The sequence below is a fragment of the Rhinolophus sinicus genome, linkage group LG10 (genome assembly GCF_036562045.2).
Source record: "Rhinolophus sinicus isolate RSC01 linkage group LG10, ASM3656204v1, whole genome shotgun sequence".
Taxonomy (NCBI): domain Eukaryota; kingdom Metazoa; phylum Chordata; class Mammalia; order Chiroptera; family Rhinolophidae; genus Rhinolophus; species Rhinolophus sinicus.
Window position 1 is genome coordinate 77,852,157 of NC_133759.1, and position 26,964 is coordinate 77,879,120.

Consider the following 26,964-nt stretch of genomic DNA (forward strand, 5'->3'; position numbering starts at 1 on the left):
GGTGGTTGGAGTGCCCAGCTCCTAACGCAGAGATCGCCGGTTCGATTCCCACATGGGCCAGTGAGCTGCGCCCTCTACAGCTAAGATTGTGAACAACGGCTCTCCCTGGAGCTGGGCTACTATGAGCAGCCGGAGGTTGGCATGAGCTGCCGTGGGCTACTGTGTGCTGCCAGGAGCGGCCAGCGGCCAGCAAGAGCTGCCATGAGCTGCTGTGAGCAGCTGACTGGTGACCAACTGTCTCAGCCAGGGGGCAGTGCAAGGCTCATAATACCAGCATGGACCAGGGAGCTGTGAAAAGATAATGATAAACTCTCTTTTTTGCCAAACTCTAATTAAAAAGTAGAAATATGTAAGCTAGACCCAGTAAAGATCTTGGAAAAAATTTTTTAAAGACTTAATAACACCTTACATTTAGGAGAAATTTGGAAAAATCATCTTTTAGGTTTGAGTTAGAAGTAATTGTCTTTTCATGGAAGAGTTTGGTTAAAGAGATAGAAGCGTCTTCTATGCATTTTAGGCAAATTTAGATGAAGGCCAAAGTACAGTCTGAAGCAAACAGTATCTTTGTTATGCTGAGTTTATGTAATAAGGGTTTAGCTACTCTGGTCCAGCTGGGATCTTTTGATTTAAATCTACATCCCTCAACACCCACAGCTGCGAGAAGGCATGTAAAAGCTGGCAGCACATCTTGGGGACCTTGCAGGTGGCACCTTGCCCTTGGAAAGCTCCTGGCACCAGGGCCCTGTAGGAATGGCACCCTGTCCTGTAGAAATGACAGTTCCAGTACAGCCCTCGCAGAGCACTTGAGGCCCCTGCAGCCCCATCTGGCCAGTAGCCTCGGGGCACTGGGTCCAGCCTCGAGCCAGAGAGACCAGCAGGAAGGGGCAGGTGGCAGGAGAGTGCTGGCCTCAGAGTCTGAAGACCTGGGCTCTAGTGCCAGCTTGCCACTTGCCATCCGCCTGGCTTTCATTATGTCTGCTTCTTCATCCATGAAATGGGAATAACACCCTTGCGCACGTGTCACAAGGATGAGAGACTTTACATGAATTCCCTCCACCCACCATTAGGGCCTGAGGATGTCCCCCTTTCCCGGCTGCAGTGGCTGCCATGGTGCTGCATGGGTGTGGGCTGCCCCACCCAAGTCCCCCCATCCTGTGACGAGAGAAGCCAACTGACAGGTCACGGGCACAATAACTCAAAATACGTCACAATAACAGTTTAACATTTTACTAAATCAATTCACACAAATTCCAAATTTGCAAATATAATTAAGGACAACAGATTCTGTTCTGCTTTTTAAATCTTTCATTTTTCAAATCCATTAAGACAAAAAGTAAACAAAAATTAAGTCTGCGCAAATTCATGATTTTTCTTCTTGAGGAAAAAAAAAAAGGAACATTATAGTAAAAAAGAACGCCACTGGGTGTACAAGAAAGCACCACAACACACGGTTACACAACGGGCTTCTTGGGTCCGGCCACACGTAGACACTGCTCTCCCCGCTGGTCGGCGCCAAGCAGGATTTCATTAAAATAAAACTATAACATCTCCTAGGTTACACTAAAGTCAGACACGGTCTGGAACACAGTGCTTAACACCAGTAATGCCAACTATCAGTGCTAACGTAAAAACATTTTAGAAGGTCAAAAACAATTAAACTGGAAACCAAAACCTTATTTTCCCTAGATGAGCAAAATTGAAAATGAAAGGGTTCCCGCCTCCCAATAGGAGTGAAGGGTTTTTTTTTTCGTTTTTTTTTTTCTTCTCTTTCTTTCAAATCGGAGGCCGGGGACGCGGTGCGGGCTGGCTCTGTGCTTCCTCAGGCTAGTTGGCATCCAGCTTGGCCATTTCCTGCACGTAGATGCCTATACTCTCGCTGTCGAAAAGCACGAAATACACCGTTTTGATGGAAGAGGACATTGTTGACACGAAGTAATTGGAAATGGCCTTCAGGATCAGCTGGGCTGCCGTCTGCTTCGGGAACCCGTTCCTGCAGGAGCGAGAACAAGGGCTCAGCAATGAGGGAGGCCACAGCGGCTGCAGGACCGCGTCTGCCCACCCACCACCTCCCTCCAGGAGGCCCTGAAGGCCGCGTGTGTGGGTCAGTGTCCACGAGCAGTGTTGGGTCCTGCAGATGCTCACAGATGTGAGAAAGCCCAGTGCCCACCAGACAGGAAGGACAAGTGGGCAGAGAACTGGGACCCGCGGAAAACTGTTCTCTGTGCTCAGAAAGGAGGTATGCCAGCAAGTCGCCTTCTGAAGGGCAGTGAACAGCGGACGAGATCTGGGTTCTGTGGCATGTGAGGTGCATTAAGTCTCCCGAGGCAGCGCAAGCTCCCACGGCCCTTTTCCCAGCACCACTGTCACTAGGGTGGGGCTTGGGACACAGCCCAGGCTCCCAAAGGTCCCCTGTGGGTCTCAGCGCCAGGGGACGGCTGGAAGCTGGCACTTCTCCAGGGAGCACACTAGCCCCCTCCACACAAGGCAGGATGCGCCCTTCACACTGGCCCTTAGATTTCACGGGCGCCAGGCCGCTGGCCAGGAGCCCACTCCCAGAACACACCAGCTTGTATGTCCCCAAAGGCCGGGGTGTCAGGGAGCTGTGGGTGCAGGGGAACAACTCCGGGCCAAGTGGACTCTTCATTTCAAGGGAAAGCATCCAAGTCTCCAAGCCAGATTGGGGTGAATTCACATACATTTCCATTTAAAGAAAATGTGACGTGACAATTTGGGAAGTAAGGCCTCAGAACTTAAGCAAGAATCTGAAATCGGGATCAGAAAGGTTGGCACTCTTTGCTTCGTGTGAGCCCGAGGCTGTTCCTGGTCAACACCACAGATGCCCGAACCAGGTGACCCCGAAGAACAGTGGGAGTCATGTGGCAACTTGCCTAGGCTGGTGTAAATAACGTGGGCTTTGGAGTCAGGGAACCTGGATTCAAATCCTTCATTGACCCCGGTTGATAGCTAACGATGCTGAGGACGAGAGCTTGGGGCCAGTGTTCATGGGGATGTCTCTGTTCCTCAGCAGATGTCTTCACTCTGCTCTGAGCCTGTGGATCTGCTGGTATCGGAAGTGCTGGACCAACCTGCCGGTTTCAGCTGGGACTGTCTGTCAGACTGGGTACCTGCTGCCAGGTGAGAGGTTTCTTAGAACACTCCTCGCCTCACTAAGTGCCAGGAGTTCTTACCCACCTTAGCTGTTTCCTTTAGAGCCACACTCGTTCTGCTGTCCGTGCTCAGAGCATTTCGGAGGCACAGGAGAAAACTGTCCTGTGACTTGCATCTGATCAAACAGGGTTTCACCCAGCTTGACAGTGGGCCCCTAGTAGCTTCTAGATGCTTTAGAAGTCAGCCCATTCTTAGAAGACAGGGGTGTCGCCCAGGGCATGTCCCCTGGAGTATGTGCAGAGGAGCCAGTGGGCGACATGGGGTGCCACCGGGAGCTGGAGCTCCTCCTCGGCCACTAGGCACACCTGCAAGGCAGCCACACACAAGACTGCCGAGGGGGCAGCAGCCCAGAGGTGGAAGGAAGCCTCAGAGGTGTTCCAGCCAGGACAGAGTATCAGACAGGCAGAGCTTCCTCCCAAGCATGCCCTGGGGGCTCTACCATCAGAACTGGGGTGACCAATAGGTGGGCTGGGCTGGACAGGGGGACAGTGCAGTGAGAAGGGCTTTGCTGGGTGTGAGAGGTGGGGACCCCACGTGGCAGGTCATTCCCCTCAGCCCTTCCCCACTCTGGGATCTGCAAGCCCAGTCTGGGAAGCAGCTGTTCTCACCACACCTGGCGTAGACGCCTTCACTATTTCACAGGAGTCGAGGAGCACACAGGATAGGAAGGGCCTGAGGAAGTAAACTTCACCTTCCACCCTGGGGGGCATCTCTCTGGTGAGCATATTCTTGGGAGAATGTGTGCAAGGGAGTGTTGTGGGGAGCCCACCTCACCCCTGTAGGGTCCACGAGGGACCCACTCCTGAGAGAGGGGCCAAGCCAGCTTTTGGGGAGGAGAATACAGAGGCAAAGGGTCACGGGGTCATTGGAATAAGGGCCCATTTTAAGTGTCTCACAAAGCAAATGTTTATTTTCCTGCTGTAAAAACAGCTGCTCATCCCACTGGTTTCATCCCGGTGAGAACGGCCTGAGGAGGAAGCAGCCCGTGGCCAGACAGGCAGCAGTGGGAATGCAGGGAGGGTGTGGCAGCACAGGGAGCCCGGCCCCCTGCTGGAAGCTGCCTGTACTCCAGCCAGGGGAACGCGAGGGCTCCTGGGCCAGGCAGAGCTCGGTCTGCAGACATGACCTGGCCGGGTCGAGGTTGAGCAGAGCTGTGAGAACTTGATCGCTACACGAGAAGCCCAAGACCATGCTCCACTCCCCCCACAAGGGTACCCTCCTGCCTGTCTCTGCCTCTCACCTGCACAGGTGCGCTGGGCTGAGGTGAGGCCCTGTGGAACTTCCTTGAAGAGCAGTTTGTTGTGTGGCCTGATGGCATGGACTGTCTCCTGTGGCCCCAGCATCCTCTGCCCAGCACTAAACACATGCCAGTCACTCCCGCCTGTGCCCCGCACTTTCTGACGGACTTCCTCCCACAGCTCCCCATTCCTCTGCCAGGGGCCCCGGAAAAGGGCTCTGTGATTCTTGGCCGGGGCATGTCCTTTCCTGCCCCTCTACATCAAGTTTTCAATGTGAGCCTGTATCTGGACTGCAGAGGGCCTGTGGGGAGTCTGACTCAGCAGGTGTGGGACCACCCTGTGGCACCCTCTGTTCTACATGGAGCCCACATACAGTCTGAGCTCACAGGCTGGGCCCAAGGTGAGAGCCTGCAGGTGGACGGGGCAGGGATCAAAGGTTTTAGACCCGCAGTGCCACCCCTACGTGCCCCACTGTGAATGCAGTGTAGGCTGGTTTGGCCTTGTCCGTCAAGGGGGCTGCTGGGTGAGCGTGAATCTGATTTGCTTCCAGGAAAGTGTCTTGCTGATGAACCTGAGCCTCTCTGCTAGGCAGCCACAGCCTAAGGAAGAAACCCCGTCAGGGGACTGGCTGCAGTGGACCGCCCAGGCCGCCAGAGGGAATGCAGGTAAGCGCTTCCCTCATGTTTGCAGGTGGGGCCCAGGGTGTTTGCTTGTGGCCACAGCAGGTGCTCCCACAAGAGTGCTTCACAGTCAGAGCCCCGTGCCCTCGAGATGTGCGGCTGGGGCACACAGAGCCGAAGCCACAGGATCTGAGTCTGCGCGCTGCCTCTGCGCCTCGTTTTCCCCCTGGTGAGACGAGTTAGGTAATCAAAGTACCTATTACCTGGGGCGGCTGTGTGTACTGAACAAGATAAAGCACAGAGCCCTCAATCCATGGTGTTACTGTAAACAGTGTTCTGGAAGGGTCTTTCCAAAGGTTCACACAGTGGAAAACTGCCTCCCTACCCCAGGCCCCATGACAACTGACTGAGTGACTGCTGCTGTCACTGCACGTACCCTGTGCGAAGTGTTGGCACCAGGCCCGCAGACAGCTGCTATCCGGGTCTGCGATGCCCAGCCCATTGGGAGGGCAGCAGGGGCCGCAGCAGGGGTTCCCCGGTGAGAGCTGCTCCCTCACTGGCTGCACAGGCACAGCTCCGCTCATCACCTTCCCTGCTTGGCCATGTTTCTGTGCCTTTCTCCATCATCTCTGGCCCACTGCCTGTGATAGCCACTCTGGCCTAGGCTGCACTCACTGTGTCTGCCTTCTGGATGAGGCCAGATGACACCTCCTCCGAGACACAGAGCAAAGAGGGCAAGGGCTTCCGCTCTAGAGTCACATTTGGGTTGAATCTGATTTGGACTGGGGCGTCAACCTCTCTAAGCATTAGTTTCCTCAACTGGAAAATGAGTCCCTTCGGGGTACACATGGTGATGCCCCTCACACTTCCCTGGGCCCTGAACTAGCCTGCTGTGGCTATAGCATGTGTCTTACGTTCCTCTGTGCCACGTGCTTCGCACCCCACACGGAGTTTATCTTAGACTTTGACCTTTGTTTTCATTGGCCTTACTTTGAGCAGACTAAGATGTCTGAGTTTCCCCTGAAGTCCTTCCAGTTGTGTCAGGGACAGTCTCTCCCAGTGCCTTGGGCCTCAATTTCCCTAGGCTGGTGCAAAGGGACCCCATGGGCTATCTCCATCTGCTGCCCTCTTGGGCCAGCCTCCTCAGTGGTGGCTGGGGGCTGGGGACCGTGTACGTTGGTTGCTTGTCCCGCCATCCCATGTGGATGGCAGAGATTTGGGTTCATAAAGCCACAGCGCAGAAGAGGTGTCCATTCCTCTAGCTCTGCTCAGCCCCCTCCTTGTGCAGGGCATTGCCACGCATCCCTGTGCCTGGTGAGCTTGCCCTCCAGGGCTGGGCAAGGCAGACGCACAAGAATCAGGCCCAGAGCTGTGCTGAGCAGGCCAATCAGAGACCTGGGGGGAGGGGCTGTGTCTGGGGGTGAGGAAAGTCCACGTGGGTTTCCTGGAGGAGACAGACTGGGGGCCTGCCCTTGAAGGCTGGGTAGGAGTCAACGTGGATTCTAGATGGAGTCTGGTTCTCTCGCTGGCCCAGTCCACCTGTCTAAAGTATGGCTATTTGGGAGATGGGTAGGGCTGGATGTCTTGGAAGTTTGAGTGACTCGGGGAAAATGTCTGTCACCTGTGTGGACACTCTTCTGCTGGTACTAGGTGTCCCTCACACTGTGTTCCTCACCCCCTCCATTTTTCTATGTTCTGACTTGGAGTAACTGCCTGTCTGAAGTTGCCCCAGCCGGAGGCCACTCCATACAGAGGCAAAGACCAGGCCATCAGGGTCCAAAGTTGAGAGCAGGGGCTACAAGAAGGAGAAGCTAAAATTCAGAAGGGCACGATGGGCCATCTGCCCCCCAAGGCTAGAGAGGAGCCCAAGCAGCACACCTTAAAAGAAGAAGCCTCTTACCATCTCTCCCTCAAGGGCTCGCGTGTTTTGGGTTGGTAAGTAATTCTCCCCAATTCAGTTTCTCCCTGTCCTTCATATTGCTCTTCTAAGGCTCATGCCTAGGGGGTGCCAAGGCTGATGGCTGCACCTGGTCAGGGAATTCCAAGTGGTGTTTCCAAGGCTCCCTAAACCCACTCAGAGACAGTGCAGGCAGTGGGGTGATCCTCCCGTGGGATGCGTGGAGATGGGTCTGCTGACCCCCGGGGGCAGGGGTTCCAGGTACATCCTCTCACGAACGCCTAAGGCAAGGGCCGCTGACCAATGCTGCTGGCCCTACCATGCTGTGTGACACTGCTGAGTGTCTCAGCCCCTCTGAGCTTCCGATACTTTGCCTATGAGTGAAATTAACAGCACTCCCCTTGGAGGCTTGTTGTGAGCAAATGCAGATAAAGGGTTGAGCACAGTGCCTGGGACTCAGTGAATACCCATAAATGGTAGCTTGAAAAAGACAAACAGGCTTTCCTTTTAAGCTCATAAATCTAAGGAGAGTTTAATCAAGGCCCCAAACTAGCTAGTCCCTATGTACTGCCCCTCCGGAGAGGGGTCACCCCCTAATGTCAAACAGAGCTGAGGGAGTGGGGGTATCCATAAATATTGTGACCAGACTGCCCAAGGACAGGATGTCCAGATGCCTGAGGTGGCTTCCAAGGCTGGGGTTCCACCCCCAGGTCTCATTTGCCTCCAATGGGCGTGCAGATTGGCCTGGGGGCCGAAGGGCTGAAGGAAAGGTGTGTAGGGCCGTGGTCATCCTCCACCGGGCAGACACCGGACCTCAGCACAGAGAAAGTGAGCCCACTTCACCACCATGTTTGCATTTATATTGTTTTAATTCCAACATGACTTTTATGTTGGAGACATTGGATGCCACAAACAAGCTGTTTTATTTCCCCTCCTAAAACCCACTGTGATTTACTGGCCGGCTCTGGTGTAATCCCATTCTTTACTCATGAAAGAGAGGGCAGCTGTTTACATGGCGCTGTAGGGCAGGTCTGCCCGACAGATGTGGGCCCGGTGGCTGTGCACATGTGCTTACCGTTGGAATTCCGCCCTCTTAAAAGCTTTCAATTGATTATTTCTTAAAACATTTTACTCCGTGAAAAATGTAAATAAGTTTATAATAACAGATGTTCTTTTATGAGAATTACTTTTATGCTTCAATTAGAAATGTCCCAATAGCCATATGAAAGAGCGTGAAATTATTACCTCCAATAAGGGCCCTCTTGCTCTCTCTTTGGGAGCACCTTTCATCAGAGTAGATCAAAGTGCATCTGAAACACTAATTAACTGGACCTCAGAACCGTCTGTGAGGAAGGGCCAATCCTAGCCTCACTCACTGATAAAGCAGGCCAGGGACAGAGAGGGTGATTCATTTACCAAAGGTCACACAGCAGCTCAGTGCCAAAGAACAGACCTTGTGAGAGGTGGCGGCATGGGAAGGTGGAAGAAGCTGGTTATTTACGCTCTGATCCAAAAACATTTTGTTAAAGAAAAGGTCCTGAGTTGACTCTGGGACTGACCCTGGCACCTTAGGGAACCCAGGCTGCCTATGCATGTCCATGCCTTCCTTGGGGACTGGGAGGGGCTGGTGGCAGAGACCCAAACAGACTCACAATCTGAACGGGGAGCCCTGGGCTGTGGCCCCTTTTGGGCCCAAGATGCCAACAGCTGCAGCTCTGAGGCCAGCTTCCCTTTGCTCAGTGGCCAATCCAGATTGTGAGCCTTCCCGAGGCCTGGGACGTAGACCTCAGCAGGAGACCCTGGTGATATGGTGGGGACCTCAAAATAACACAGCCCCAACGGGTCCTCACATCCTCATCGCAGCAAGAGTTCTCAAAGCCCCCTCCCTCTGAGAGCCCCTTGCATTTCCAGAGCAGCCTTGAGAGATTGCCTGAGGGATTACCGCTTGTTTTACAGGACAGGAGTTGGGCTCCAGGTCAGGGTAATTTATGTGCCATCCCTCAGCTGGTTAGTGGCTGAGCCGGAACTTAACTCAAGGCCTGACCCCATACCAGACCACGGCGCTGCTCTGATAGGCAGGGATGTGGCTGGTGGTGGCTGCCCTGCTGGCCCCAGCAGCTGTTCAAGGACTACACTCATCCAGTGGTGGCCCTCAGGGTTGTGTGTCTGTCTGAGGGGCAGTTGTGCTGCTCCCCGGTGAGCCCACCTGGGGATTTTGCAGGGTGGGAGGTGGGATAGGCCCAGCCCTGTTTCACTCACATAATGGCCCACTCAGTTCCACCAGGTCTTGTGACAGAGGCGGGACAAGCCGGTTTGGGGAGGTGAAGGACGTTTGGGAACACAAAGTTAAGAGGCAGAGGGCTTTGCCCAGAGACGGCTGTGGGTTGGGGACAGAAGGGTAACACAGCTACAGGCTGGTCCTGGGACGGGTGCTCTTACTTATAACCCTGCATTCACAGTTCCCTGTCCTCCACTCACTGAAGGCTCAGTGTCCTTCAGGAGTCACTCTGAACCATCATGTCTGAGGTCACGGTCTGTGACATACTGTCACAGCTGAAGTTCTATATTGTCCTTATGCTTCCTGTGTCATTACATCTCTTCAAGCCATCCCTCACCGTTGCTTAATGTTTGCTCTCTTCCCTATTTCTTGCTCCTGGTCTCTTAGATGGAGGCAAGTGCTTGAAAGCAGCCTCTGCTGACCTTGCACACAGTGAGAGCTCCACAATTACAGGCGAAACATGCAGAGAATACATCCCCGACTGCCATGGTAACAAGCCGGTTGCCCTTACCTGCCACTGCCAATAGATGGAAACGCAATGGACTTCAGCTTCTTATCGTCTGCCAGGGCCAAGCAGTTCTTCACTGTCTTTTCCAGAAGCTCCTCACACTTGTCTGCACCCCAGACCGGACTGTTACAGTGGATCACAAACTTGGCAGGCAGGCCATGGCCTGCGCTGACAGCAGCTGGAAGGGATGAGACAGGAACAGTGAGTGTTGCCCTCTGCAAAGCACACAGCACAAGATGCCCACACAGACCTTCTCTCCAGCTGCCTGGGCCCTCCGGGGAGGGCCACCACTGCGTTGTGGTTCCTAAGCTCGAGCTGGAAACTGCTCAGCAGTCAGTCTTCTCTGACTGCTGAGGGGGTAGTGGTGCCAGGCCACGACCCACCCTCAGAAAGCTGGCATGAGGATGCATCACCCCCAGGAATTTTAGCCAAGACTGTAGTAAGCCCTCCCAATACCCTCCCAGAAGGCAGAGCCGTAGCCATCGAAGTTGGCCAAATGTGTCAGAATGTTTGCCTTTTGGGGTCTCCAACTCCCCTTCCTCAAGTGGATGGACTCGCGTGCATACATAATTATGACGTATCTATAAATCTCCCAGGCACCTATTAGGAAAGCAACCTGACTAGCACATCTGCCGTCCTGTTCTTCTCCCTGACTAGTTGATCCTGTTTAGTTTGGACAGAATTCCTGTGTTTAGGACGGAACTGTTTTCTTTTCCTAGAAGAAGAGCCTTTTTCCAGCTACACGTTTCCATGGCAGACCCGCCTCTGCATCTCTGCCCCTTGTCAGATCCAAAGACAGTGGCCTTGGGGCTACTGCTCACCAGGAAATGGAACACACCAGCCCAGTGTCTCCCAGAGCATGTTCCAGGATTCCTGTCCCCAAAGATGCAATGCAAACAAGGTGGTTCCAGGTCCCAAGGGTTTGGTGCAACACGGCCTGCTCTGCTTCCATCTAGGCGCACACTAACGTCTCCACACCATTGTGACACTAAGACACCCAAACCTTTGGGTTAGATTGTTTCCTGAACCCATTTTGTGAGGAGCATCCGTCAGCACTAGCCAGGGGGCATGGGGCGTTAAGATCGTCTCACTAGTAGAGACTGGTGATTTGTGGGTAGAGTCTCATGGTGCAATAGCAACAGCTCTGAACCAAGAGTCACGTGTTTGCGTTTGCGCCCGCGCTGCACTGACTAGAGACCTCTGGGCTGAAGTGTTGACCTATAGAAACATAAGATTGGGGAATTTAATCCATTGGTCTGTCCACATGAGAAGTCACTGCTAAACTATCCCTGGTCAAAGACTGGAAAGCAGCATGTGGACAGTGGAGCAGGGGTATGTTTTTATTCTTTATACTTTTAAAAATATTTTAAAACATTTTCTAAAATAAATCTTAAGAACAAACATGTTTTTGTTATTGAAACGAGCACATCTACAGCCATGCTAAAGCTAATGGGTGTGCACCTGCTGAGTCTGGGGCACAGTAGCACCTCTAGTCACACCTCATGCTGAGGGTCACCAAAGGGGCTCGAATTGGAGCACCGGTGGGAAGGCTCTCCGGGCTGGCTGGCACAGAGTCGTGCCAGGGAGGGGCTAAGGAAAGGCCAGGAGCCCTGGCGAGGTAGTTATGCAACGTGTCCTCCCTCGTTCTAGGTGGGATTGCCTGAAGAGCTTGAGAACTGTTTCCCCCCACCCCCTACACAGTGCCATGCCCCTTGTAGGCAAAACAGACCTGATAGAGCAGCAAAGAGAATGGCATCCTCTTATCCCCACCGGCCCCATGACTAGCCCAGGCTGGCAGGTCGTGTGTAGTCACTGGGGAAAGCGGGGTAAGGCCCAGGGTACCCTCTGAGAGAGGGGTTGTGCGGACATCACAAAGTAATTGGTGATGCCCGTATTTAATTAAGATTCATTCGAAAAACAAGCTGGATTTGAAGACAGAATGGCACTAGTGACGCTCTAGTGAGAAGAGAAACCAGAGCCCAACGAGAGGGCAGGAAGGGCCTGTCCTTGCACAGCTGTGGGCTGAGCCAGGCCTTACCCGTTGTCTGGACTCCCCACCCTCAGGAAGCCTCTGCCCACCTGACATTCCAAGCTCTGGGCTGGTGGCAGTAAGAGGTACCCCTCCTCTAAGTTCTTAACAATATTTCTCCCCATATCAGATTTCAAGTCATTTTCTTATCTCCTGTATCAGGAAAGGTAGAACTGGCAAATGAGAAGTGTATATTTATATTTTTCCCATTAAAAACACAGAAGGCTGAATAAAAATGATTAATTTGCATCTCTTACTAGCAGTTGAGCACATGGCTTAGTATCACTGTCCCTAATACTCAGATCTTAAATTTGCCAAGATCGGCTTCTGTAGTTCCTTAAAATTTGAGGTCTAGACATCAAACATTTAGAAGCTAGTTTAAGTAATACAGAAAAAAATTGGAAAGGCAATTTTCACAACCGTTGAACTCCCCAGACTCCGCTCATAGACGCGTCTGCCTTGCCACCTCTGAATTCCAAGTTATCTCATAACACATTCCCTAATTCTGCCCATGGCACACTCAAATGAGCCCCGTGCTGCCCCATCTTACCTCCAGCTACTTCCAAGGGCCCATTCTTTTTCCGGAGCTCCAAAACAGCTTCTACAAACTCCTTGCCACCTTTCTTCTCCAGCGTGTTTCCTAGACAAGGATGGGGCGAGGTCAGACTGCCATTCTGGTGGCTCAGGGCACACAGACACTTAGCATGTCAGATGATTTCATACTTTATATGATCTGACCAGCTAAATTTCCAGATGGCTGCAAAACAGGAGCTAAGCCTTGGCTGGGTCACAAGAGTGAGATTTAGAAGGGATTCACCGTCGGCCAGTCACTACTCCAGCATTCAGCCCCTTATTTGGGGGGTGACTCAGGGTGATCCTGGATGAGCTGGAGATGGGAGACGCCTGTCCTTTGCGAGCATGCCTGTCCTACATGCTTTTTATCGGCATGAGAAACCAGATGGTGCTGGCTTCCAAGGCTGAAGCCTTCCCTGGATTTTCTTCTCTATCTCTGGGGAAAACCCCCAAATAAGGAGGTTTTAGAAGAAGCATACCATGCCCCCATCAGGCAGCTAGCTCTCCTCCTGGCAGCAGGCCCAGAAGAAAGCGTTCAGATCTGGCCACCTTTGGACCAGTGCTATTACCATGCTTAGTTTCTATTTTGCAGCTTTGACATCATACGTGAATACAAAAAAAAAAAAAAAAAAGGAAAAAAAAAGAAGGCCTCAGACAGTATTTCCTTAATCACACTAATGATTCAGCATCATTTTAGGTAAAGGAGAGCAACATCAGAAGCAGAGCTTAAAGATGAACTTGTATTATATAAAAGCTTAGAAAGAAGGATGACTGTTTGGGATCAGATGTTTAAAATTGCAGTGGAGGTAGGGAGCAGCTTTCCTTATGCATTACGGTCCTTGCTAAGTACTCGACTTCTGCTTATGGCAGCCAAGTTCCCAAACAAGATCCCCAACACCTGTAAGGACGGTGGGTTAAATGTCTCGTGTGGGACAGCAAACAGCACCAAAGTGAGAAATTAACACCGTTTCAAGCTTGGCCAGAATGGTGTCTCAGTCTTCCTTAAGCTCTGATTCCTCCGTTTTGCACATTTTAAAGGACTTTTCCTCACAAGAGGGCAGAATACTCCCCTTAAGATTCACCATTTGCCTTGGAAAATTCAAGGTGCACCTGGCACATTCTGGGATGGCTCGGCCAGGGTGCGTGGAGTGCAGCAGCCCACCGTCTCCCTAATTCACTCTGTGATGTCTATGGCTGAGTGTCTTAGAGAAACCTGACTCCTCTGTGTGCTGACCCCGGGAAGTGTCCGGAAGGAAAGGCAGACAGGCTGGGCCCTGTCACCAATAACAGCACCAGGGCTAACAGCGCGCACTGACCCAGAAGCCGCCTGACTCTAGGAAGTCTGGGGTGCGTGCCAATGTGGCCCGCGGGCCGGCACCCACAGGAGCTCTTGGCTAAGAGAAGGCCTAGCTTTCAGAGAGATGAACGTGGGATCCTTGAGGTGGGGATCCAGCGTGCCTCCTCATTCGCCCAGACTGTCCTCATGCCTTCCCGTTTTGGAAAGCAGTGAAGGAGGCGTTACATGGCAGAAGTGGCAGCTGCTGCATGTTTCTGACTTTCTGACAAAGTTCAGCCTCAGAGACAGTGGCGGAGTGGGCTTGAGGGAGCAGGCTCGCACCTCGTGGCTCGGAGACCCCATCCCATAGGGGAGACTTTTGAGGACATAAGGCAGGTGAGTGAGGCCTGATTACAGGTTCACCTGACATACCCATGCGACTGAGAAAAGCGAACCTAGTGGATCCCAAATGCTGCTGCCCAGCTGCACCTGCTCTAGCTTTCCCTCCTTTTAATCCAGTCTCCAGCCTGAGGACACAAGTGGGCTCCAGGCAGGACTACGTCAGGCCCTCATTTTCCAGCCTACGTACCCTTTGGGGAGAGCTGGGAAATGTGGAACGGAAAATCAGGACTATGAATACTATCAACTCCTTTCTAAAATATAAGCTATTTCTTAAGAAAATGGGCTGGTTTACAATTAAAGGTGTCTTATCTTAGGAAGAGCGTTTACTTTAAAATTTTTACTTATAATTAAATCTTGCTTTAATTAGAAGTGAAATTTGTGAATTAAAATACACTTAATGCATTTCCCAAACTTAAAAACTGAACCCTAGATTGCAGGCAACCCACCCAGTCAGGACTTGACCTCTACACACACACATGTATGCACACGTTCATGTAGACACACGTGTACTTTTTAACAAGAAACAGGCCCATTTCAACTGTATTGTCAACACTCTTAATGTAAGACTCTTGCTTTTCAGGCTTAACTTCAGGGTTAATCATGAAGCAATTGGCTTATTTGCCCCCAAGCATAAACATGTGTTACTCCCAAGAGAACAAGAACATTATTTCATGCTTAGAAAGCAGGCATCAATATCAGTGTTCAAAACAGCCTAAGCGAAAATTTAGGCTTGGACAAATGTCAGGCTAAGCCTGTGGTCTATTTCACTGTTAGAAAGAACTTTCGATGGTAAAGTTAATCACGGGGCTAAGCATTCCTGCACTCGCATTCCCTCTTCCAGCGGTCTCGGGGCTCGGGAATTCACTCCAAATACGAGAAATGGAGTGGTTACATCCTAGCTTCCTCGTTTCCCCTCTCACACATCAAAGTGGGAGCTGGAACCAATTGAGACCATGTATGAATCTGGTTGCTCACTGGTTTGGGATTGTAAAGGAAATCTGGGTTCAGTACTAGATTGGACTGGTTCACGGAGAAAAAGCACAGAGGTGGGCTTTAGAAGACCTGGGTTCTGCTCCTGGCACAGTCTTTCCTCCTTGGCCAGTCAGGCTGTCTGGACCTGCTGAGGTTTTGTCCAGCTGTGACAGTGTCAGTGAGTAATGTGACCTTGGGCAAGCTCTGGGACCCGGGTTCCTTAGATGTCACCGATGTCATATGTTTACTCTGTACTACCAGTGGGCTGAGCACAAGCAGACCAGAGGCAAAAGCATTATTAGCACTGTCATTATTCCAATGAAACCAGCTTCGGTCACAGTTCAGGAAGGACTGGGCTCTTGGGGGGGGGGGGGCACAGTTAACTGCCTGTGACCCTCCCAAAGCCTCCAGCTTTACCCCCTAGGGTGGCTAATCCTGCTGAATACACACCTTCCCCAGCCAGCCAGCTGCCGCAGGTCAGCCAATGCTCCTCTCCCTGGGCCCAGGCAAAATACTTTTACCCAAGAACTTTCATAATTTCCATTTCACCAAATATCCTGGATGGCAGGATGAACCCAGGCCTTTGTCACTCCTGGTTGAAAAATAAGTCCTTTGCTGTTTATTTATATATATTCCTCCAAATAAGTATTTCCCTCCCACCAAATTTTCATTTGGTTAAGAAAGGACGCAGCCTGACTGAGGAGTGCTTACACTCCTCTAAAATCTTGTCAAGGGGGAGTTTATTTTAATTACCTACAGCCTGGTTTCACTTTGCCTGGCAGACTTGGCGAATCCTGACTTTCCAACCGGTCTGTCTTTCCATTCATGTCCGAAATCCAAAATGCCCGGGAGAGCAATTAGCCCAAATCACAGTGCCTGGAGCAGACTGAACAGCAGGCTTTGCTAGTGACATGAAACAGAGCTGGACAGCCACAGAGTGCTAAACTGCTGCCCTTCCGGTGTCCAGGACACTCAGGAAAATCCTGGGAGCCTCGTCCTTCAAGATTGAGTTCACTTTTGCCCTTATTAGAAACGTCTCCATTCTCTCTGGAAGCTGGTGTTTGAATCTACACTCAGAATGCTGTTCTCGGGACGAGCACATCTACTGTAAAAACCACACATATAGATGAGAGCGAGACCATAGGTAAGGCGGGCACCAAACAAGGTGCTTTGCCTATTATGTTATTTAAGGCAATTCCCATTGGCACCACTGTTTTACAGATAGGGAAACCGAGGCATCAGGGTGCTCATTGACTTGCCCAGGCCCCACAGCCAGTAGATGGTGAGGCTGGGATTCAGCTCTGTGCTTTTATTGCCATCACACCGCTGCCGCCTCCTTACGTCAGCACCTGGGCACGTCCTTAAAGCACTATCTGACGCTCCTGCAGCCAGTCAGCACCCCGCGTGCTCTGGGCCTCAGCCCACCCTCAGCTATTTACCACCAGAAGCCAACTGGTGATCTGTGTCAGCTGCTGGGGACAGGGCTTTGTGGGTCTAGGAGAGTGTTTCCCAAGAGTGGTCTAGGGACACCACATCAGAATGAGGTGACTTTCGGACATGGAAGGCCTGGGAAGCCCTGGGTGTGGGAGAGTGCGCTGGAAGTGCCCTGTGGACCCCTGAGGCTGTACGGCCATTGTCAGGGATGAGTGTGCTTCTGACACAGAGAGGTGTGTGGGGCGGAGGGCTGTGCAAGGGCCTCTCTGTGTGGTCTAGGATGCACTCGACCGATCACCCTTGCAGCTAAAATCATGCGTGAACCCAGTCTCCACCAAAGCTGTGCCTTGTGAAGCCAGTGAAGCCAGGCTATTACTGAACCCGTTTCCGAACCAGAAGCGTGCCCGTCGGGGAGCTCCACGATGCTCCCTGGCTGACAGCTCGCTGTCTTTCTCGCCTTCGCAACCCGGGGCCAGGAGACCTTGGGAAGGTCAGGACAGCTGGAAGTGTGAAATGAATGCAGCCCTGTGTAGCTGTCAGAGGATCAAGCTGTCTGCGGCGGCCGCCTGCCCATGCACACACACACGCGGCAGCACCCACTAGGCATTACCTACTTCACCACCGGTGTTGAAGTCAGTGTTTGTCGGGTGAACGACAGCATCACTGTCGATCGAGGCAATGTCAGCCTGTACAACTTGCAACTATAACAGGTAAACAAATGGATATCAACTGTGTTGGACCGAGACCCACGCACAGGCACATTCAGCAACGCCCCATGGCGGGGCTGGCCTACCTGGTCGATTCCAAGATAGGAGCCCAAGGGGCACCGTCCACGAGGTGTGCGCACATGTGGATGGGGGTGAGGAGGAGGAATAGCAAACGTGACATGTTGAAAGTAAACATTTGAATGACAAGTCCAAAAAAAGAGAAACACACACATGAGATCATTTCCAAAGGTTAAAAGAAATAAAACAACGAATGCCCCAGTTCACTTCGCAAAAGCCTGTAAAGCTGGCACCCCACTGAGAAGGCTACTAAAACATGGCGTCTGTTTGTTTTAAAAAAAAAGTGGACTATGAGGCCGACCAAAACAATAAGTTTCTCCATTTTGGCAGCAGCAGTCAACTTTCCAGGTTTGATTTTTATCCTTGGGATATTCATCGGTTTGTCTACCTTCAAGGGACATTTCTGGAAAACTGAGAAAACAGTATAGGTATGCACGGTGGACTGCCTTTATTTCCCCCCCTCAATGTGTAAAACTATTTTTCCAGGCTAACTTCTTATTCTACGTGTATTTTTTTTTAGCTAATCCTATTTTTATGTGTTTTACATATAACAGAATAGGATCCTTGCAGTTTCTAGCTTGTAGCCTCCCCCCCCCCAAGTACCTGTAAAAGGCAGAAGAAAAACAAATCAGAGCAGGGCATTCTTGAGTCCCAGTTCCAAGGTTGTCAGCCCACTACTGTACCCAGTTTGTATGGTTCTCGCCTGGGCTCTAGAAAGAGCATCTCTCCCAGTAAGGAAATCTGCCGTCTTAAAAGGCAGCCCAAGGTGGGAGCTAAAGGTACACAAAAGGCACACAGGTCAGCATCAGGCATGTGGCGGCCTCGGGGCGGGCATCTGCCGGCTTGCTGCCCCTGGCAAGGCTCACAGCGAAGAGGACAGGAGCCTTTACATGCAGTGCCTCTGAGCTGACAATTCCTCTGTGCAAAGATGAAGCCACAGAGTGGGACGCCTGAGGGGTAACCCTCAGCTGGCCCTGAAGCCTCCACCCTCCTGAGCAGGGAGATCCCGTGGCCCTGGGACAGAGCCTTCCTCCATAGGAACTGGTGCAGAAAGAGACACTGCCCTTCTGCTTAATATCGTCCTCTAGCCAAAAAAATCCATTAGGTGGCATTCAGTCATATACTGTTTTCAGTTGTAAATAAAGTGGAAGAAGTCACAATAGGTGGTAAATTTTGGGGAAAACCAATTTGCTGGTAGATTAAAGACAATTACATACTGATGCAGCTTGTCTCTGTTTTCAGGTGATTTCAAGCTTTGTTTGAGCGTCATTTCTAATTAAGGCTTAAATGGAGAAACTATCATTTTGTAGTTACCTGAGATTTTTTTCAGTTCTACAAAAAAAACAAAACCAAGTTTTTAAAAATCCCCCCAAGTAACCAGCAGTCAGTGTGATCATTATGGAAGAGAATTTAGACGGCAACATATTTACAATCAAGGGGAAAACAGCCAATCGCACTTAATGAAACATTATCAGATCACTTCCATCTGGAGTAGCTTGAAGTAAGTAGACATTCAATGCCTACACTCGAACATTCATGTTGGATTTGGGAGTCTGGCTTGACCATCTGGAGTTCGAGAAGATGAAGAGCCTAAATTCTGGGTTCCATAACTTTTCACCTGACAGCTGGTGGCGCCAAACCCCATCCCCAATTACCTAGGTCATCTTTAAGGTCAATGTCAGCATTGGTAGGATTGATTATGGCCTCCACCTCAAAGCCGGCTAAATTACTGATTTCACTGTGAATAAGGTTCAGCTGAAAAGAAAAGCATGAGGTGGAAAATAACAGGACAGCCGGGAAGTCACAGAGAAGTGAGCCTGGGACACAGACGAAGGGCAGTGAACACTCCGAGTGCACTGGGCACAAAGGGGAACAGGGAATTACTAGCTAAAACGGATCCACTTCTAACAAAGGACTCAAATGTCAGGACGTTGAAAGGAAGCAAGCTAGGCTGAGGGTCCAGAACCTGGTGGGTGATGCTTGGGGCAAAAGAGAGGCATAAGCTATATCGGACTGATGGATCCACTTCCCTTTAAAGGAACTTGTGATCTAGGGGCCAAAGAAAAGCAGCTATCAGGACCCGGGACCAGAGTACTCATTGCTGGGTGAGCGTGCCATATGTGACTGTCGTCTCCTTTGAGTACTGGGATGGTGCGGAAGTCACAGCTGGTCTGGGTAAACCCCTAGCAGCTCTGCCATCTCCTCCAGTGGCCACGGGTCTTTAAGGCTGTCCCCATCACCGTGACTACTGGCTGGCTGGCTCCCCTGTCCTGCTCAGGGGTGGCGAAGAGCAAGCATGGTCTTTTGCTCAGTAACATCTAATTTTATGTGTCTATTAGTCATGTAGTGCTGAAGTGCTGATGAAACCCTGGGAAGAGAAACAGCAGTTCTCTAGTGAGACCCTATGTCCCTTAAACGGTTTTCACCTTGTTAGTGAGGTTACTCAGAGGCCCAATGGGTCCAGCATTTTCCTTGAGTGTGTTTTATGAGCACCCAACCAACTGGCTCCTTCTAAAGAGCCAATGATGTCCTTCCTCGCCACTGTTATTCTGCTGCCATAGCAACCTTCAGTATGAGAGGAATCCTAAGTGTAGATTCGGCTGTCGGAGGGGAGATGGGAATTAGCTGGTCCAGGACTACTGTCCTGGGTGCTATTCTTCCCCTTCTGTTCTTAGCTACCAGTGCCTGCGGCAGAGCTCTCTCTCTCTCTCTCTCTCTCTCTCTCTCTCTCTCTCTGAAGATGCTCGTTCTTCAGTGACATAAATTCCTAACAGCTGCACCAAGAGCCCGCAGAGGAGCCAGTGCCCAGGCCGGCTGAGATCCCAGCTGGGAGAGCCGACTGCAGCCCGCAGGGCAGTCACCTTGCTCTAGGCTCTCACTCCAAGGACACTTGGCAGGAAGACTCATGGCAATGGAGCTCCAAGTCACTGCATTTCTGGGACCAAAGATTTTGTTGAAAACAAAACCAAACAAAAACCCTGACACTCTAGAAGCATCAGAGATATAAATCTACATTTCTGACTCCCAGAAACAGTCAGTAGATTCTCAAAAAAGGGACCTGCGTAGACTAAAAGCCATCATCCTTTGGGAAAGAGCAGCTGTGGAAATAAATTTGGTCATATGGCCGGGGAAGGACTCTGACTAGGCCCTGCCACAAGGCCGTGGTCGGCATTTTCAGTTTGGACGCAAAGAGAAAGAACACGTTTTCTCCACTTGGACTTTTTGGGGTGATGGTTCCCAGCACTGCAGGGTGGTTTAGGGGCCACCCACACCCCCGGAGCCAAAGGAAGCCCACTGGGGGGATCTCACATGGGGAAGCTCTCGGAAGCACAGGGCCCTGGTGCCAGGACACAGGCACAGAAGACAGACGAGCGTCAGGGGCCAGGGTGCTAACTGCCTGGTTCAGGGAGAAGCGGGGTGAGTGGGCACAGATGGGGGTCTCAGTGTAAGGTGAGTGAACGTTCAGGATTCAGGACAAGGTAAAGGTTGATTACGATATCAGGTAAGTACTGTGTTTGACTTCAAGCAAATACTGTTTATAAAAACTCAAATTAAGCCAACATTCCCTGCCCCCCCACCCAAAACAAACAAACAAAAGAACCCACATTGTGTGAAGCGGCAGGAGGTTATGAAGGTAGGAAGGAGAAAAGGGGGAAACACCTCACTTGGTGTGGTGTGGATGAATATACATCTGTGAGATTCCTTTTTGGTTTGTTTCTAAAAACTGCACACGTTCAAATCCTTAAAATTCACACTGTATTTTTTTCCAATTGTATAGCTGCTTCTGGACTTGTACTCAGACATGCCTCACTGGAAAATCAGCTATTTCCATGGACTCCAATTCAACTAGCCAGGCAGACCACAGTGGCCTGTCTCTGATGCTGCCTGGGGAGAACCACCCCTCTGTCTATGGAAGGGGCTCCCTAGGGAAACTGGGGGACTTGGAGGCTTTGCTGAAGTGAGGAAGTGCTTGCCAACAGAACTCAAGTTTCTCGGAGAGCTCCCACTGCACTCTGGACTCGGCCTCCCTCCTGACCGGAGGCAGTGGCCCTTGGAAGCACAGAATACTGCAGCTCAGGGAGCCACTGCCACCAGCGCAGGAGCTGGGTCACTCCGCACACCTGAGTGTTGATTTTCCAGCTGTGCTCTGCTGTGAGCCAGGGTGAGCCCCAGAGCAGTTCTGCTGCTATTGAATGTGTACAAATACGTATTAAAAAACAACAACACACCTCTGAATTATAATATGAAGCGTGTGTTTGGTGGGGAAGGGGTCTGCGTGTGGGTGTCTGCGTGGGAGAGCAATGGGGAGGGGAGAGGACAGACTGCTTCAGGCACTCTGGAGAGATAAAGGGGTCATCAGCTTGGCTTGGACAGGCGGACGCCAACGGTGAGATGATCATGAACAGAGACAGTAGCTGCCCTGGACAGGAGAAGACAACCTATGAGCATGGGGTGCAAATGGGCCATGGAGGTGCATCTGAAAAGGTGTGTCCAGGGGACACACGCATAGGCCTGGGAGGGGCAAGACATGTGCCAGTCCTTGGAGGTCCCTAGCCCCCCACCCCTACCACCCAGGATCAAATCCGACTGGGCCTCTCAGCCAACAGGGCATGTGGCTGTCTGAAGCACATGGCAGAGCAGGGGAAATCCGATTCCTGGGGAACTGCGAGAATCCCAAGTTCAGTCTGGTTTTCCATGAGGGAAGAGGGTCACAACAACTTCAGAATTAGAATAAGATGGCCTTCTTTGTCTCATCATTGGGAAAGATGGAAAGCTAAATTTCAAACCACAGCATGGGGGCGTTAAAATATCTGTGAAGACTATTGTCCATTGGAGAGAGTGACCAAAGGGTATTGCCAGTTATAGAGCAGAAGGGGGTCCCACTAGGCTGCGGAGGTGAAAGAACCGGCCTTATGCCAAGCATCCTTCAAGATCCCTTCCAGCATGGGGACCTGCTGATTCTAAGCCCAGCTGGCTCTGCTGTCGCCACCTCTGATGTCCAGAGCACCCAGGTCTTCACGCTAAGTGGGTAGGCCCACGTCAACCCCTGTTCTCTACTCAGGATGTGAACCTGTCAGAGAACAAGCTCCTTGAGGGCACAGAGTGGATTGCCTCCTACGCCGAGGGCCACACAGTGCCTAAGACAGTGCTCAGGCTTCTGTAGGCACACAAAGAGAGTTGGAACTGAACGTCCAACATCCTGACAGAAGTCTGACATGAAATGAACATCTCCCTTCCCTTAAAGCAGGGCTAATGGAAATGCCAGCTCAGGAATTGGATCCTTGGCCTGGCTTAGACCTGAGGGGGCTGAGACAACTTGGCCAGCCTGGAAAGGAGGCTGGCACCCACCATTTAGGACAAGTCAAGAGGTGGCCTGCCAATAATAGGGAGGGAGCTGATGATGGCTTGGCGCTACTGGATGGACATCCAGGCTGCCTTGACGTGACCTACTTGGCTACAAAAAATAATACAATCTTTTTTTTAATGTAATACCATGTTTCCCCAAAAAGAAGACCTAGCTGGACCACCAGTTCTAATGCATCTTTTGGAGCAAAAATTCATATAAGACCTGGTCTTATTTTACCATAAGACTGCGTCTTATATAAGATCGGGTATAATAATATAATATAATATAATATAATATAATATAATATAATATAATATAATATAATATAATATAATATAATATAATATAATATAAATAATAAAAATAATAAATATAATTAATATAATTATAATATATTAATACATTAATTTTTGCTCCAAAAGACGCATTAGAGCTGATGGTCCCACTAGGTCTTATTTTCAGGGAAACACGGTATGATCAGAAATTTAATTTTAGGAAATGAAAGTGATTGCTATAGACTATCCAGTTGACATGTTTAGACTCGCCTGTAACTGACCATTTTGGTGTCTCTCACTCCTTCCAAATGGACAAGGCGGGGGAAGACTGGCCGGTCTCATTTCCCCATGCTAATCACATGGAAGGCAACTCTTTCCTTGTCCCCAAAGTCTGCTCCAACTAAGCAGGATGGGAAGGGCAATGTCTTCCCTAGAACTGAACTAAACTCCTCAGGGAGTACCACTTTTCTCTGGCCCACTTTCAGGCCCACTCTCCTGCCTTGCCTCTGGGATGACAGGACTCCTTCATTTCTACTATGCTGTTCACCCTGCATGCATCCCAGCCCAAATTCCTCCAGAAGCCTCAGGTTTCAGGCTAGAACGTGTCACACAAAGACAAGGACACATGTGGGCGCTGATGGAGGCCCAGGAGCTGAATCACCACTCTTCATGGCTTAGTCAGTTTCCTAAACCACCTCAGACGCCAACAGTCAGCCACAGGATGGAAAGCCCTTTCCTCCTCATTGCTGCTCCAAGAGCTGCCTCTCTCCTTCCAGTTTTCCAACCCCAGAAGTAGGGTGGCAGAGGGATCTGAGGGAGAAGAGCCATGGAACGCCACCCCTGCATTTAGTGGCCTACAGGCCTGCAGATGCAATTCTGATGGACCGGGCGGCATGAAGCTTCACTCATGCCCTCCTTACACTGCCTTCCCAACTGCCTCAAATAATACTGACCCTACTAAATTTACTATCACTGACACAGATTTATAGAAATACACATTGGAGGTATTTTTTTTTAATTAAACCATCAGGTTTTTAAATCTCTGAAAAGGGGCTGCAAATCTCCATTGAACCACAAAGCAAAAACATTTAGTCAGTTCAGAGTCATAGCAGTTTTCTTTTTGAAAATAATTAAAAAATGTGTGTGAACATTGGATAAAAATCATAGAGTAATGAGGACGATTACTCCTGAGACTTCAGTATGTGAAATATATCATCAACAACAATGAGATGCCAGGCTCCTAAGCCGGAGCCGGCTTCTCCTGTGAGTAGCTTAGCAACCATGCCTTATGTGACAGTAGGGAGCAGAGTATCACCTTTCTCCACCCAGCTTGCTTGCAATATTCAAGCCTTGGTTTCGCTGTCACAGGTGGAAAAAATAAGACTCAGAGAACACAGGGTACCATACAGTCATCGTTCTGAAGTACCTTTTGGAAACATTTCCTAAAACCCAAGTCACAATTAATTCTGTAATAACATTTTTAAAATGTGCTTTATGTAGATTCATTATGTGTCAGTTTTATGACTCTTGCCCCTCTGGCACTATATGCCATGACTTTCACCTCTAAGTAATGGCCAAGAAAGGGCCACAAAGAAGTACTTCAAAATAATGGTCCAAACTATAAACACTCATCCATCTCCTGCTGCAGGGGCCCAGGGGCCCAGAAGGGCTGCTAGCACACTAGCGTCTAACACTGGTACCCAGGCTGACTTGAGGTGCCGCTTTATTCTGTGATGCCTCATTTGAGGGGACATGGTTCACTCTGCTAAAGGGTGTCTGCAGTGTTAGAGTTGGGGGTCCCTGGTTCTGGAGGTGGGAGGCGTGGGTCATTAATCTGGAAGCACATTTAACGCAAAGGGTGGTCCCATGGTAGCTTAGTGTTTCGTTCTCATCGCTGACACATAACTGCTATGGGAAAGAAGGCAGGTGGGCAATCAAGTTCTGTCCTCAGCCCCTTCTCTTACAGCTCACCACTCTACACTGCGTTCCAGCTCAACCGATTCTCCCTCCAAAAGTCAGACAGGCACATTACTTTCGTTTGTCAAACCTACTTCTTCCATTTTCCTCTATGTCTTGAATAACATTAGATGACATGTCTGTAAATGATTCGAGTATCAATACTGCTCTGTAGCTTCTGGACTCTCCCCTCCCCAGCCCTGAGTGGGGTATAGTTAGTATTGGCTGGATTTGTACTTTCTGGTACGTTCATGCCTGTGGTGCCTGGGCCTACGGCCTGAGACCAGGTGTGCCCAAAATGGAGACAATGATGCTTCTGGTCGCAGAGGAGCTAGCAAGGGTGTGTGTAGCCTTTGCCGCCTCCCTTCTAGGGTTCACGTGCAACACAATCCAGACAGGGCCTCAATCCCAAGATCAAGGAGGGCAGGAAGGGCATCTCCATTGTAGGGCTGAGTGCTGCTATTGTAGAAACATTTGAGTTCCCCCGGCACGGGGTGTGAGGCGTTCTGGTCTGAGGTTGGCTTTGGGGCAGCCAGCAGGAGGTGGCAAGAGCACTGGGAAGGGAGAGGCCAGGGTCGCAGCACCCAAGGCTGGGGTGGGGGGAGGGAGGGACTGACATATGCTACCTGCTTAACAGGCTGCCAAGCCTGGCTGATCACATGCATCAGGGATCTGAGGACACAGGGGTGAGTCCTAACGAGCAGGGGTTTCCACACACTTTCGTTCGAAACAAGGCAATTTAGATGACAGGTCCCATTAACTTTCAATATATGACCCAATGGGGGTGTTAAAGCGTGTGCAAGAAGACCCCGGTGGTTGCCTTCACTGCTGAGTTGGCATTTTCTAAATAAATAAAAAAGACTTCAAACAAAAACTTTCAAAGCCCCAGACAGATGACAACTAGTGCTGCTTATTTTTTTCCTTTGAAAAATGCATACAAAATACAGATACTGGTTATAAAAGGTAAACTGCAGTGGTTATTTGCTGGAACACAGAGTCCACCATTGGAATTGCACCAGGAGAGCCTGCCTTGGCGACAGGGAGCGGGAAGGGGAAGGAGGAGCAATGACGTGAGCAGGGGCTGTGTCACCGAGATGCAAAAGAAAACTGACAATGAGGTGGTAAAAATGATGCAGCTTCAGAACCAAGTTGTTAACCATTCAAATGAAACACAATTTACATGGGAGGTCAAATTCATGTCTTTAATCTTTTTTTAAAAAAATTTTAAGATGAAAAAAATTAAGAAAAGTTTAATTCCCTTTCTCTCCATCCCTATTTTTTATTTTTTTATTTTTTTTGTGTGTGTGTTACTAGAGAAAGATTAATTAACTTTCACTCTCAGGTCTTAAAAGCCTTTGCATCATTTTTATTTTCAACAAAAGCGAATCATCTTTTACAAAACCATGGCGTCTGGAAGGTTGCGTCACTGGGGCAGCTGAAAACATATTGCCCACGGTTAACAAAACCAAACGATTGGCTCGAGGAGTCGTCAAATGGCTCAGTGCACCCCTTCCGTACATCTAGAAACAACCCCGCCCCCTGGAGAAGGGGGCTCTACCTTCAGTGCCCACCAGAAGGCATGGGGTGCGTGCTGGATCGTTCCTTTTCCAGGACCCAGTTTTAACTTCTGGCAGTTTTTCTACTCAGGGCTCTGTGATGAACAGATTATCCCACGTAGGCAGCTCCTTCCAAAGACTAACTGGGGTGTCCAACCCCCCACAGGAGCCTTTCCCTCTTCTTTACCACAACCTCCTTTTCCCGCCTGCCAGTCTCCCCTCAGCACTCCCGCCACCACCCTCCCCGAGGCTCCTCCTGAAGCCGCCCCCAATCTCTCCATCCACATCCATGAAGCCTGAACCCCTCTTTCCCAGGGCCCATGAACAGACAAGAATGAAAGTTTGCCTACCTTCTGGCCCAGGAAGAGGCTCTTGGTGGAGAGGACTGTGAAGCCATCAGCGGGTGTGCCCTCGGTCGTACTGTCGGCACTGGCTGCCTTGCTGACTTCTCCCTGCTTCTTCTTGCACAAATAGAAGAGTCAGTATGTGGTGTGCACAGGCAGAGACCCCATGAGTCCTGGCTTTTCTAATAAGGAGGCTGCTCAAAGGCCTTGCCCATAATACTCTGGAGAAAACAGGAGACTAAACCCCAAGCAGTTCTCAGCAGTTCTCAAAGTGGGAGCTACAGGCTTATTTTGAAATCCAACACT

General features: G+C 50.5%; 1 protein-coding gene across 4 annotated transcripts in view; it reads right to left on the minus strand.

Moving 5' to 3' along the window:
• Positions 1–1,211: 1,211 nt before the first annotated feature.
• MACROH2A1 (macroH2A.1 histone) overlaps positions 1,212–26,964 on the minus strand; it is a 79,890-nt gene continuing 54,137 nt past the window's right edge. Inside the window, exons 5-9 of one of the 4 annotated variants that reach the window (XM_074313539.1) lie at positions 26,665–26,772; positions 17,006–17,096; positions 12,289–12,378; positions 9,713–9,887; positions 1,212–1,990 (exon numbers count right to left, since the gene is read on the minus strand). In XM_074313539.1, the coding sequence (XP_074169640.1) occupies positions 1,825–1,990; positions 9,713–9,887; positions 12,289–12,378; positions 17,006–17,096; positions 26,665–26,772 (630 nt within the window). In that variant the 3' untranslated portion in view covers positions 1,212–1,824. Of the gene's footprint in view, positions 1,991–9,712; positions 9,888–12,288; positions 12,379–17,005; positions 17,097–18,835; positions 18,936–26,664; positions 26,776–26,964 lie in introns of all 4 variants that reach the window. The other 3 variants (XM_074313536.1, XM_074313537.1, XM_074313538.1) reach the window with 3 other exon arrangements.